This window comes from Peromyscus californicus, unplaced genomic scaffold (genome assembly GCF_007827085.1).
Source record: "Peromyscus californicus insignis strain IS unplaced genomic scaffold, ASM782708v3 Scaffold_20__1_contigs__length_68692818, whole genome shotgun sequence".
Taxonomy (NCBI): Eukaryota; Metazoa; Chordata; class Mammalia; order Rodentia; family Cricetidae; genus Peromyscus; species Peromyscus californicus.
In genome coordinates this window covers 67,807,812-67,821,379 of record NW_026294503.1, presented here as the reverse complement: position 1 = coordinate 67,821,379, position 13,568 = coordinate 67,807,812, and the positions used below count along the sequence as shown (strand labels likewise).

At 52.3% G+C, this 13,568-nt stretch overlaps 1 protein-coding gene across 1 annotated transcript; it reads right to left on the bottom strand.

Moving 5' to 3' along the window:
• Positions 1 to 7,585: 7,585 nt before the first annotated feature.
• On the bottom strand, positions 7,586 to 11,700 carry Hoxc10 (homeobox C10). The gene is made up of 2 exons (XM_052747556.1): positions 10,950 to 11,700; positions 7,586 to 7,863 (listed from the first exon to the last, which is right to left on the bottom strand). Exons 1-2 carry the CDS (start codon positions 11,698 to 11,700, stop codon positions 7,586 to 7,588), a joined length of 1,029 nt encoding a protein of 342 aa, XP_052603516.1.
• Between the last annotated feature and the right edge of the window lie 1,868 nt (positions 11,701 to 13,568).

Below are 13,568 nucleotides of genomic sequence, written 5' to 3'. Positions count from 1 at the left end.
ACCCTCTACTATGGGCCTCTTCTACTTGAGAGAGCCCTTCTCATAGACTTCTTGACTGTAAGGAGAAGCTCCCCTCTCTCCTGCTCCCTTTGCACACCGCCTTCTTTTCAACTCCTGAGCAGCCTGCAAACCCAGCCTGACTACCCTGCAGAGGCTGCTGCAGCTGGGCAGTCAGGAGCACCATCCAGGGATCCCTACTGCCATCAAATGCCCCCGAAGCAGAAGAGAGACTGTTGCCTTTCCATCCTTTGGGGATCAAGAACTCCAGACCCTCCCCACTCAGAAGCAGACACAGCTGTGAACTAGGAAGCAGGCCTCGCCCACAGGCCCCTCCTCACCAATGCCCCATTCTGTCTATGCCTCCCAGAAAGAAGTAACCTTAAGGAGGGGTTTGGTAGAGACCCGGCAGTTCAGGGACCACTAGGCCCAGGTCCTGCATGTGGGCTGTGACTCCCATGTTTCACATTTGAAAGTTAGCAGGTCAGGGACGGAAAGTGGGCGTTCAGGTTTCCTCTACATCTAGGTTTGTCAATGTGGGGGGCAGAGATGTGGGGACGCCCAAAAGGAGGGTCTTATCGTGGGGTTCAATTACTCCTGCTGAATCTTTTATTCTATTCTAGGACTTTCTCTCATCTACACCACGCCTTTCAATTTTCCTCAGCATCACTGGGGCAACCTGAGAGATCTGAGGGATCTGGGCATAACTGTTGGGGAGGGGAAGCCCAGTTCTAGCTGGCTGTTCTGTATTCACTGGAGTTCTTATGGTTCACCTTACACCCCCAACAGATCTCAGTGGGCACAGGAGAGGAGTTCCCTGAGGGGGAAGGGGCACACTTCCTATATCACCTCAAACCGGGGCAACTGAGACCACAATCAAGCTAGCACCGTGGGAAGGACAGACAAACAGATAGGTTAGAGTCATCATCCCCCTCCCCCTGCCGGGTGTCTCCCTTTTAATGATTTAAACTCCCTCCGGTTCAATCCACACCGTCAAGTTCGGATTAAATTTAAAACAGGCTTTCTCCTGTGCCCCCAGCGGGCCATCCAGGCCGCCGCGGGCAGGGAGCCCGCTTACTGCTCCTCAGCACCCGCCCTGAACCGAGGAGGCCCTGTACCGTTTGCTTTCATTTTCCTTCTCCCCTGAAATGGGCTCATTTCATCCCTCCGCTGCCCTCTCCCCTTCCCCGCCCCCTCCTTGATTCCCCTTCTACTCCCCCCCCCCCATCTCTCCTGATCCCTCTTTGTTGGGAAAAACACACCCACACACAACTCCTCCTAGCTAAGGCCTGCACTGGAAGCAGAAACTGAGCTCTCCTGCCTGCCGCGAGGAGATCCGCGTGCTACCCCCACCCAAGGTGGGTATCTGGGATCCCTGCACACCACACCAGGAGCTAGGCACCCAAGCTCAGAAAGCGTGAAACCCCCAGAGCCTGTGAACGTGGCCCTCCCAACGCCATGGCCTGCCCGGCCTGCCTTCGCGCCGGCGCCCCCGCCCTGCCGCTCCGCAGCAAACGGGGTTATTTCCGGCTCCCCCAACACAGTCTGGTTTCCAGCCTGGGGAGTGGCTGGAGGGGGAGCCGCCCCAGATCCAGGGCTGCCCTGTGCTCTGACTCTCAATGACTCCGAGCACGTTGTTACCTGATCTTTTGTGTGATGTATGTACCGCAAGGAAATTTGCAGTGACTTTGGAGCCCAGACTGAGGAAGCGTAGGTGGCGAAATGAGAGACAATACAGGCTCGAAGTACAATTAAGGAACCAGAGCCGCGGGTCTCTCCCCCGCCCTCCCTGCCCGACTGGGAGCTGTCTAGTTTCAAACATCAGGGCGACTCGCGAACCTAGAACCGGAAAACTTAGCCTGTGGCGGAGGGAGCCAGAGAACTCCGTGTCCAGAAAACAGGAAGAAAGCTCCCTTCCAACTTGCGGGTGCCAGCCCCGCCGAGTTGCAGAGAATCCAATGAATGAAAGTATACATTCCGACGACGAATTTTTCTCAGCCTTTGGAAGGAGTGCCGGGATTTGAGAAGTCTCAGACAGACAGGCAAGCGGCTTCTCCCAAAGCAGACAGACTCACAACATGAGTGTGAGACTGAAATCATACACAGGTTGAATATCCCGAGGCCTCCTTGCCAGGCCGGGCTGACGCCGATTTCCCTACCTTCTCTCCCGCCAGGACCTCAGGCAGAGGCCCCGAAGACTCGGTACATTAGGCTTGGTCCAATTCTGCCTTGGGAAGCCTCCGTTACCTGTTTCTCGGCTCCCCACGGCCACAGACGCAGGGCAGCCGCCTCCTGCCCAGGGAGGGAAGCCCTGGCCACCGCAGCCGCCGCCACCCGCCCTCCTTCCCTCCCTCCCTCCGTCGCCCTCCCTCCCTCCCTCGCACGCTGCCGCTGGCGGGGCCCTCCCGCGGGCAACCTGCTCTGGACCAAATCCAGGTATCTCCGAAAGAAAAAAGAAAGGACTGCTTATATAGGGAGGAAAAAAAAAAAAAAGACCATAGCTGCATTTATTTTCATGCTCTAATCATTGGTCCGATCTTAGTTTAGTTGTCCGGGACACAGCCCAGAAATTGCAGAGGTGTGCGGGGCCTACAGCCTCGCCCACGCTGACCACCGCGGCCCGGCGCACTGCATGCTCCCTCCGTACTCTGGGCTGCCGCCCCCCGGCAGCCCAAACACCCAACAGACCTCAAGGTCCTTCCTACAGACTCAACATCCGGTTGCCCAGCTCGCCACTGACCACAGCCCAGGAGTCTGCTCTGCTCAGTCTGCAGCCGAAGTCCACACACAGTCCACCTTGTCCCTGCTCTCGCACCCTGCCCGGACACACCTCCGAATCCAGCCATCTGCTGGGCTACACTTGGGCAAACCTCGTCCCAAGCAAGGGACCCACACAAAGCTCTGTTCGCTAGTCTTCCCGTTTATACTCCCCCTGTACCCGCTTGCCGCCTTCACCTGTTCCCAAGAAGGGCTGCATCTCCCAGCGAGTGAGCCGAGGCAAGGCCGACAGCCGGGGTGAGGTCCCAGGGAGACCACAGAAGATTAGCTGGGCTGAGCCTGAGCCCCCACTGTCGGCGAGACGTCTCAGAGACCAAGGCTCTCCTTGGCGAGCTCTTGCCTTTTCCTCCAGCTCCCGCAAGTCTCAAACACACGCCGAGAGTTCAGCTCTATAAATCCTGCTCCCCTTTCCCATATCATAATTAAAAAAAACCAGTAGGGGAGGTTTTAACTTTTATTGCGATTTCTAGAGTTGGGCTGCGGAGCATATATTAAGTTTACGCTTATGTGCTCTCGGCGGGGAGGGTCCTTTAAGAAATAAAAATCCATCTTAATATCCTCAGACGAGAGAGATAATTTTTTCCCTCCTCTTCACGCTGTTTCTTCTGAAGACTCCCTTCCAGCGAAGCGAATAAATAATTACCGTCGCCTTAGCCATGATCCACAGCCCCAGAGCCCCCGGGGTGGACTCTGACCATCAGACTGGCCCTCACCTTGGCCATATGAGACCTTGCTCCCTTTCTCCGGGGCTAGGGAGGAGATGCCCTGACCCCTGACTCTTTGAACATCTCCTTTAAACCTATCATCTTTGAAATGGAAATAGGGGCAAAGGAACTCAAGGCACAGAAGCCCTATATTGATAAATTTCGGCCCATCGGGGAGATTTCTCTAAGCCAAGTGCTCTTCAACACCTTGCTACAGCCTGAGGCTCTCTTTACCCAAATAGTCTATGCCTGGGGACTCGATGTTAAAGACTGTATGGGCCCCTAAATGAAGGGATCCCTTTATATATCTTCTACTACCAATTGGCCTATTTTTTTTCTGGAAATCTCCCCATTTCCCTGGGAGCCATAGAAATTTGAATAATTTTCCTCCCACAAAGGATGGAGGACAGACAGACCGACAATTCAGCTGGGAAAGAGAGAATCTATGCCCATTTTCGCCTCCAATGTCCATGGAAGTCAAAATAAATTTGAGAGACAGACAGACAGACTGATAAGCACACAGATTGATCTCAGAGAGAGATTGAGATATCAGAAAGCCTAGAAGGGACAGATAGAAAAGAGACCTACACACATGTAAGGTCCCACCATTTTCTTCCTGGACACCATGTTGAGAATACAAAATTCTCCATGATAGTTTGTTAGAGACATGATTGTATACTGCATTCCCTGCTTTCATAATCATAATTATGGACAGAGTCCCTAGAACCTGACCTCCTTTGGGTTTCTCCTTCCCAGTGTCTCTGAAAACAGAGGCATCTGTCTCCCTTCTCCCCTTTGAAGACCGAGAAACCTTTTTTGAGATCCTTCTCTGTAGAAACCAAGGCCAGAATTGAGAAAGCCGAGGGGAACACAGTGGAGAGGTCTGTAAAGTTTCTCATTGCTCAGATCTCCCTCTACCCCATTCTTCTCCCCTCCGCCCCCTAGCACCAGCCAACAGCCTTCTCAACAATATGGTAACGGTGGGCGCTGGCAGCTTCTGTTTACCCAGACATTAGCACAGAACACAAGGACAGGCAAAACGCCTAACAGCCACAGACTAGCTAGCAGCCGCACAGACCAAGGCCTACCGGTAACAGACAGCCAGACAGACCAGAGCTGGGCTTTTGCCCTCAACAGGGTGTATTTGGGAAGGCTTCTACTTGGACTTGGTGTTTCTCCACTAACCTACTCACTTCCCATATGTGTCTTTTCCCTGGAGATGGAGCTGTGGCGGGAAGGAGAAGCCACTGTTCTCAGAGTTCCCTAACTCTTGGAACAACACCCCCACTTTCCTAAGGAGCACTGCTCTCTCTCTCTCTAGAGGTAGCAGGAAGAGACACTAACCATTTCAGGGACTCCCTCCTCTTTCTAGGAGCTTTCCTCTCCTTTATTGACTCTGCCCCACCCTGCTGCCCAGCTGAACTGGCCCACCAGGCCAAACTCAAACTCCAGCATTTCCTTGGAATTGGCTGGACCTTCTTTGTCTATCAGCTGGACTCAGGAGACAATAGCTACAGGGTGGGAAGAAAACCCTCTCCCTCAGTCGCAGACATTGGGGCAGGCTGGGAAGGAGATGGCTGTAAAGCAGGCTGTCCCGAGTCTGTCCCATGGCCTCCACTCACAGCCTGACCTCCTCAGTCTGCATCCACTTTGTCCTATCTGGAATGGGGATGGCATGGCGGGGCAGTCCCACAGGGGAGGGAAGGGTTAGGAGGGGTGGATTGGGGCCCTCGACGAAAACCGACTGATGTAACTCAGGCAGTTTCTTGTTGCCGAGTTCAAAACTCAATCCCAACAACATGAAACTACCTAAGCCACAGATCAGCTGAGCAAGCAGGGCCGGAGTTTTGGCTTTGCATCTATCCAAAGAAGGAAAGGGGCTTGGGGAAGGAAGAAATTCAGCCCGATTCCCTTTCCGCCCTTACAGTCTCCCTAAGGACTAAAGAGCAGATTTTGGGTGGCTGGGTGGGCAAAGGATCTGATTTCCCCCATTAGTTTCTGGTATAAGCAAATTGCGTTTGGAAAATCTGGTGAGATGGGACTTCTGGCCGCCAAATACCTGCCCCACCCCCAGTACTGCAGTAGAGCTATCCCCCTGCATCTGGCCCTGGCCCTGGCCCTGTGGGGAGCTGGATCATTCTTCCACTCTTGAGCTAGGTCCCCTGTCTTGTCCATCTGGCTCTCCTGTACTCTCCTCCCAGACTCTCTCTGTCTCAGGCTTCTCAACAAACATGGGTGCCTGGACCACAGCGCCTGTGCGCTGGAACCACTTTCAGTCAGGCCACTTGCCTGGCAAAGCCCCACAGCTGGGAAACGCAAGGACCAAGAACATGAACAAGACTCACGCCTACACCAGCAAAATCAAGAAAACCTAAGCTTCAAGCTCCAATCCTTCTACCTTCTCCAACATACAACCACACCGAGAGACACCTAAACTGATGGGTGGACCTCCAAACATCCCTTAGTGCCTGCAAAGATAAAGAAGCCAAAACCACCAATTTACCCCTTTAACCACCGAACCCCACGGCGGCAGTGGGCCGGGGAGGGGAGGAGAGGGAGCTCAGAGCCGCTGCCCTCCACTGCCGGCGGCCAAAGGCAAATCCGGAGCTCTCAGCAAACACAGATGCCCCAAACACCTTCCTCCTTGCTCTACCCGCTGCTCGCCCGGGCACCTGGGGACGCTGCTAGTCCTCAGTCCACCGCCAAGAGAAGAACAAGAAACCGATTCTCTTACCTTGTCGCCGCCTCCTCCTTCTCTTGCTGCCGCTGGCGCTTCTGTTAGCTGCTGTCGAGGGAGGGTGAGGGGGGGCTGAGCTCCTCGTGCCCCTCCGGTGGTTAAGTTTATTCCTCTGTTTAGATGGGTGGGGGTTTCTGAGGTGGCCCCCAGCAGTGGTGGGGTGCACCCAGCCCCAGTACCGAAGGCAATCCGTCTGCTCCTCAAGATTGCAGCTTGCTCTCTGCCTCTTTCCCTCCTCCAGTCACCTTTAAATGCATCTTTTACTGCAGTACCACATTATATTTGCAGATCATAAAATCCACCTCTCGCGCGCACCAAGACCGTCCTGACATTACTGTTTTATGACCTTGACTTATTGTGGTCACCTGGATAATATTTAAATCAACGTTATGGTCTCTCACTTACATTAAACCCGCCAAGAGACATTCTGGAAAGGCTGTAGATGAGTCAAACACAAAACACACACATATCCACACACTCAGTGTTTTGGGGGGAGGGGGTGTCGCTTAAAAAAAAGCCACTAAAAACAAAAAAAACCACCCATTTGAGGATTAAGATTCCGGAAATTTATTAGGATTTTTTTCTCCATTAAGGAAGCTACATGCAAAAGATACAACATACAGAATATCTTTAAATAACACAACTCCCAGACAGGGACAGGACAACTTGGAGGGGGGGTGTCTTTACTTTGCTATGTTCTATTTTTAATTTTTTTGTTCTTCTGGATGGAATTTCTGAGATGTTAGTAGATGGGAGATACAGAGTGCTGGGAGGGGTGGGAGAAAAGCAGAAAGCAGTACAAATACTTCAAGCAGATTCTCAGAGCCACTGGGAGGGAAAGACACAGGGAGGGTTGAGTCTAGACGCTGGGTGCTATGACAAACACACAAATACTAGGCGAACTTTCAAGACTGTCTATTATTCTAAGGGGGGAAACGCAGCAAGGAGGGAGCAATTCTGACTGTGCTCTCCGAGGTTACAGGTTACAGACCCTCTCTGGTTGATTTTTCCCCCTTTCTTTCCCCTATAATCGGGTGGATTCAATCTTAACTTTGCATGGAGAACAGAATGCTGCCTGTGAGTGCATGGGTGAGTGAGGGGTTGACACACACACCAGCCACACTCCCACCCCATCTTTGAGGGCACACACAACACCCCCAAACCCAGCACCCCATTTCTCATGCTTTAGGTGGAAGCATCCTCACAGCACGAACCATAGGTCCCTTGGAAGGAGAGTCTGAGGTCTTTGCCTTTTTTTTTTGCAGGCGCGTTGCATTTATACTCAGGGAGGGAAAAAAAATATCACCAGGCACAAAGGGAGGAGGGGCGGGGAAAGGAGAGACGGGGAGGGGGAGGAGATGACGCTGGCTCAGGTGAAATTAAAATTGGAGGTCAGTTCCCGGATCCGATTCTCTCGGTTCATTTTCTTGAGTTTCATTCTGCGATTTTGAAACCAGATTTTGACTTGTCTGTCTGTAAGGTTAATGGTCTTGCTAATCTCCAGGCGGCGCTCTCGCGTCAAATACATATTGAACAGAAATTCTTTCTCCAATTCCAGCGTCTGGTGTTTAGTATAGGGGCACCTCTTCTTCCTTCCGCTCTTTGCTGTCAGCCAATTTCCTGTGGTGTTTTCTGCTTTTATCTCCTCTGTTAAAAATAACATTATTTACATAAGTATCCCTGGAAGAAGCAAGCCCTCGGGATGCAGCTTTTGGAAGCCTGCTTGGGGAGAGGGTGGATGAGTAAGCACCGAGGAACTACTCTACCCTCACAGGCCTGGGGGCAGTTCTCCTGGGCTTTTAGAATTTCTTAGGGGTCTAGACTTATAGGGAAGAAAGAGAGGAGGCTCTTACCCTCAAAGTGTTTACTAAATTTAAATTAGTCAAACCCACCTTCACCTAACAGATTCTGAATGCCTCTCCTGATCCTGATGGTTGTCTTAAACCTCTCCAGACTTTGCTTCAACTCCATTCTGCTCCAGATCTCGAAAAATTCAGTCGCCAGAAAAGGCGTCTTCAGTGCGGTCTACCCCACAGCTTGGAGTCATTTCCTGGAGAGCTTTGACTCCTTTCAACTCTGTGGAGGGATTCTGCCCCTGTCCCTGCAGCCAAAGGCATCTCAGGAGTCCCTGTACTAGGCCCCCAACTCTTATTCCTACCTGAATTGCCACAGAATTGCTGTCTTGTTTGAGCCTCCTTTTACTACCTCCTTCTCTCCTGGCCATCAGCTTCAGGTATAACTGAGACAGAGGATCAGGGGCAACAGTGTTGGGGCATGCTGAGGGATCCTCAGACAATTTCCCCTGACCAGAGGACTTAAGGTCAAGGAAGGGAGACTTCCTAAGGTATTCCCGTCCCCTAGAGTCTATGTGTAGGTAGATGTGTATGTTTTCAAATACACATGCATATACATCTGTATACACAGGAGGGATATGGATAAATATGCCTGCATATATGAAAAGATGCCATAATGTGTGTGTTTCCATTGTCTTATTGTTAGCTTCTCTTCCTAGTAGATATTCCTGCTGAAATGGAACAGCCTTGCTCTTCAGATAATAGAAGAGAACCTAGCCACCCTTTAAAGGGGGGAAATACAGAGTCCAAAGACTAGGGAGCACTTGGTACCTAGCAAATGACTTTGCTGACAGCTCTATGTGCACCCTGCTTCCTCTCTTCCTTATGCCAAGTGAGGATTCTGGGTCCTGGATTTTGTCTGGATGAGTGGTGAGGAGAGTTCCCTAGGGCAACCAGGAAACGGGGGGGGGGGGGGGGGGGATGCAAACTTGAAGCTATAGTCTAGAAAATGTCAATGTCTTTAATTATTCTCCAATCTCGGCACCTGCAACTTCTTGCCAAACTGTTTACAGGCTCTCCACATCTAACTGTGCCCTGTTTATTTTTTTATTGGGGTTGTTGGGTTTTAAGAGGAGGAAAGAAATTACAAATGGACCTTAGCCCAAAGCTCTCTTTGCCTCTGGCCTGGTGGAAACATCAAAAGGGGTGAGGGAAAAGGCAAGCACCAAGTGCAACCTCTGGGTGTTAGTTTGGGATAGAAGGGCTTAGATTATTGGGGGGGGGGACAAGGAGAGAAGGGAGAGTCTATCAAAGTGGGTGTAGTTTGGGTTTAGGAGGTGGACTTGTTAACCTTGACTTTGCTTCTTGGTATAGCTAGGATTAAGTTTTTTCTACTCTAGTCCTCTACCCCAGTCCAGCTCAGGATTTACAGAAAGGGAATAAAATTAAACCTTTGCATTATATACGTACCATAATGACACGTGTGTGATATGGGTGCCTCACTCCCTCATCTTCACAAGCACAGCCACGATCATCTTCTGGTCAAAGTCTCTAAGGACTGATTTACCAAGGCTATCTTTGTAGAGCAGACCCAAGAGGGTAAGGCTTTGCCGTCTCGCGCCAAAAGAGTGCATGTGTATGTGTGAGTGAGTGTGTGAGGAACACAAGAGGTGTGTGTGTGTGTGTGTGTGTGAGTGAGAGACACAGGTCGCCGGCAGACATGAGTGTGCAGTTGCATCCATATACAAAGCACCACAACAAGGTTCAGGGCACCCCCAGACTGATTCATTCTCAATATTTCATCTACTTCTACACCAATGAGCTTCATACACCACCACCAGGAGCCAGTGTCTTGGGGAGCGGGTTTATTCCTCCCCATTGGATCTTTTCTGGTGTCTTTTGCTCCAACTTTTCAGGGAAAGTCATTGCCCCCAGCATCCCAATCCTGTTCCTGTTTCAAACTCTGCATCCCCCGCCCCCAGATAGCAGCGAAGGATCCTGAAAGCCCCCAGTTACAGAAGAAATGAATCTTGAACCCTGAGCTTGAACTCTGGCTGAATATTCTTTCTTGGACCAAAAATCACAAAGAAATTCAACCAATGCCTCACTCCTTTTCAGGAGTAAACTGCTTGCCACGCACACAGAAAATTTCCAACCACTCATTTGTAAGCTGCTTTTGAAAACCAACGAGAAAAACATAACTAGAAAAACATAGAGAAAAGAAAAAATTCAAAAGATTAAAAAAGAAGAAGAAAAGAAAAAAAGAAAGGAAGGAAAGAAAGAAACATTTCCAATGTCCTGATCCAAAGCCATCTTCAAGCCAAGCATCTGGAGGAGGGAGGGATGTGGCGGGCAGCCCTCCACCTCCACCTCTTCCGGCCTCAGCCTCGCTGCCCAAGGCCCCTGCCGAGACAAATCGCAGGGGCGCAAACTGTACGCATAAATCGGACCCACAAACAGCAAATTGTGTTTCACAGGAAACATTTTTCCAACTCGGAAAATGCACTGAAGAGAAATTACTCATCTCTAAGCCTTCTCTGGTCCCTGGCCCAAGGATCGCCATTTTAAGCTTTTTGTGCGCTTTGACCTGAGCTGGGGACATGAGCCCCCAGGACACCCTCACTGAAGCGCCAAGGAATGGCCACGGGTCTCGTGCAGCAAAAGGCGCCCGCAGGCTGCCTGTAATGCTCACCTCCTCCGCCTATGCACGCAAAGGCCGGGCTGGCCTTGCCCCTCCACGTCGCCTTTTACCTTCCTCTGCTAAATGACACGCCACCACCCTGGCGCTCAGCAAACAGGACCCTCAAACCCGGGTCAGTTCAGAATCCTCGAGTTCCCTAGGCCTCTCCTCAACCCTCTCTCATCTTCCTGCCCCCAGTCCTGACCATGAAGACCAGTGCCCCCAGCGTCCCAGCCGGCCCGCGGCCCAGGCGGCCTTACCTTTAGCTTCGTTATCCGAGGTGTCTGGGCTGGAGTCTGCCGTCTTGGCCCGTTCCTTTTCGCTCTCTGAGGGGCTGCCTTTTGGGCCAGCCAGACTTTGCTCCGTCTTGATCTCATTGGGACTGGGGGTCTGGCTGTCGGACTTGGGGGTCTCAGGAAAACTCACTTTGCCCCCAAGCTGAGGCGATTCCAGATGTTCAGCGCGCGGGTTGAGACTGGCCCGCTGCTCAAAGGGGGCTTCGAAGTCGTTGGCCCCGGCACAGTGGGGCGTTTTGTCCAGCGCGGAGTAGCTCGGGCTGGCGCGGTAGTAGCTGGGTACAGGTACCTCGTGCTCCCCAAGGCAGGACTCCGGCAGGGGGTGGGAGTAGAGCGCTGCCTCGGGGCCACTTTTCGCCCGCTTCTCTGCACTGTACATGCAGCAGACATTCTCCTCCTTGACACTAGGTGGGTAGGAGCAGGAGGACAGAGGCCTGCCAACAGGTTGTTCCAGGCGGTAGGCGGCTTTGGGGTCGCCCCAGGAGTCCAGCTGAGAGAGGTAGGACGGGTAGGTGTTGAGGGCCAGGTTGGGGCTGTTGCCCTCGTCCCTCTTGGAAAGCGAGGGCGCGAGCCCGCAGCCCCTCATCACCCCGCAGTTGAAGTCACTCCCAGATTGCATATACATTCCTGCGCTCCGGTTATAGCGCTCTCCTCCTCCCGGCGCAGCCAAGGGCTCCGCATACGAGTTCGGAGTTACATTGCGAGGGCATGTCATTTTCAGAGAGAGGGGTTTTTAAGGAGCAACACTACAGCGGAGGAGCTGACATCTTTTTTTCCCCCATCCGGGAAGGGGGGGGTGGTTGGAGGGGTGGGAGGAAAAAGAAGGGGAGGGGGGAAATATCAGCTCCATAATTATCCGTGCATTCGGTCCTCACCATGTGACGGCTAGACCAATGGGATTTGAAAATGGCCTTGATGATTCAGACGGCCGTGACGTCAGCGGGGTCAAGTTGTCGGCAGGCGGAGCGCACAGCGTGGAGTAACAGCGCCACCTAGCAGCTGCCTCGGGGTAGGGGCACGGGAGCCCTTCCTGGCGAACAAAGAAAGTGCCCCCCGGGCTGCAGGGGCGGTGGGGTGGTGGTGGAGTGGGTGGAGGGACGTGGGGCTGTTCTGGGAAGAGTGGGGCTTGTTTACTAGAGAACCAGCCTGTAGCTCCAGGGGAGAGAGGGATGGAGGGGGGGAAACGCAGGAGGGAGTGAGGCAACCAGGGCTCAAAACAGTCAAATTCAAATTAAAAGGTCAAGACAAGATTCAGGTATTCCTTCCCATCTCTTCACCTTCCACTTTCCTCAACTCATACCCCTGTTTCTTTTCTCGCGTTGGGAGCCTGGGATGCTTGGGGGGAGGGATCTCCAGTGGGCTTTAGGGTGGAAAGTTAAAGAATCAAAAGCAGAACTAAAGTTTCTGTTCTCCTGCCTCCGATTCCTCCGGCTTGGCCCTTGGGCCTGGGAGCTCCGGACCACCAGTGTTGGAGGTTGGTTGAGTTGCAAGTTCCTTGTGGGGACTAACTGGGAATCTCCAGTGTCTGGAGTGGGCCCGGGAACGGTCACGGCCATTTAAGGGATTCTGGGCAAAGGAGGATTCCAGTGCAGTTAGGGATCACTGGATGAGGAAGCTGAAGACTAGAGGTACCCTCTCCCCGACCCTGGGGTTGCAGCCTAGGCCCTACTGGTGAACAGCTCCGGCCTCTGGGCTTGGTTTGGCCTTGGAGCTGGTTTGGTAGGGTATTTTGCTCCATGCCACGGCGGGTGGCTCTCTTTTTCCGCTTGACCTTGCCCCTACTAAAACAAGGAATATTCCTGGAGAGAAAGTCCGAACCTGCAGGCCTTGGTTGGATTAGAGGAGTGGCGTATGCATGCGGGAAAGGAGCACAAGATTCAACTAAACCTCATCTGAGCAGAGTTCTTTTTAAGCGATTGGTCTGGAAGTATTTTTTAAAGAAGAGGGAACGGTCTATTTTGTGTGTGGGTGCGTGTGTGTGTGTGTGTGTGTGTGTGTGTGTGTGTTTTACTAAAGGGAAGAAACAGAGGGAAATGTGTGTTTAAAATAGTTCGTTCGATTTCTCCATCACCTTTCTTCCAAAGCGAACTAAACTCTCCACCCCTTCCTCAGGAAACGGAATCCGGAGAATAACTTGTCTTTCCGGTAGTCCCGCATTTTTCCCTGGGCAGAGGCTGTGGGCTTTCCATTTTCCGAAGGACCAGAGCCTAGCTGGGAAAGGATTCCAGGGCCGAGCGCACCGGCGTGGATGAGTGAAGAAGCCGGACCGATTCCTGGAGGCCACAGCCAGCTATGATGGAAGAGGACTAAGGAAAGAATTGTGCTCCGAATTCCCACAACCAGGGATAGAGAAGAAGATCCAGGGGTCCCTTCACTCCAGGGGGAAAAAAATCAAAAGATCCGTGGAGTGTGCGACTTGTTTGCAGGCCGGCAAGGGAGATTTGAAATAATTTTGTTTTCATTTGCAGGGGTCGCCCTGGCTTCAGCCTGGGGGTTATCCAGGGCAAGGTTAGGCTGTTTAGGCCCCAGATCAGACTTGGGACAGTCCCCAGCAGCAGTCAATCTAGGGAGCCATTTGTCCCA

Coding starts and splice junctions, on each gene's coding strand:
- Hoxc10 (XM_052747556.1), bottom strand. CDS start 11,700: ATGACATGCCCTCGCAATGTAACTCCGAACTCGTATGCGGAGCCCTTG. Junction 7,864..10,949: donor CTCGGATAACGAAGCTAAAG/GTAAGGCCGCCT, acceptor TATTTTTAACAG/AGGAGATAAAAGCAGAAAAC.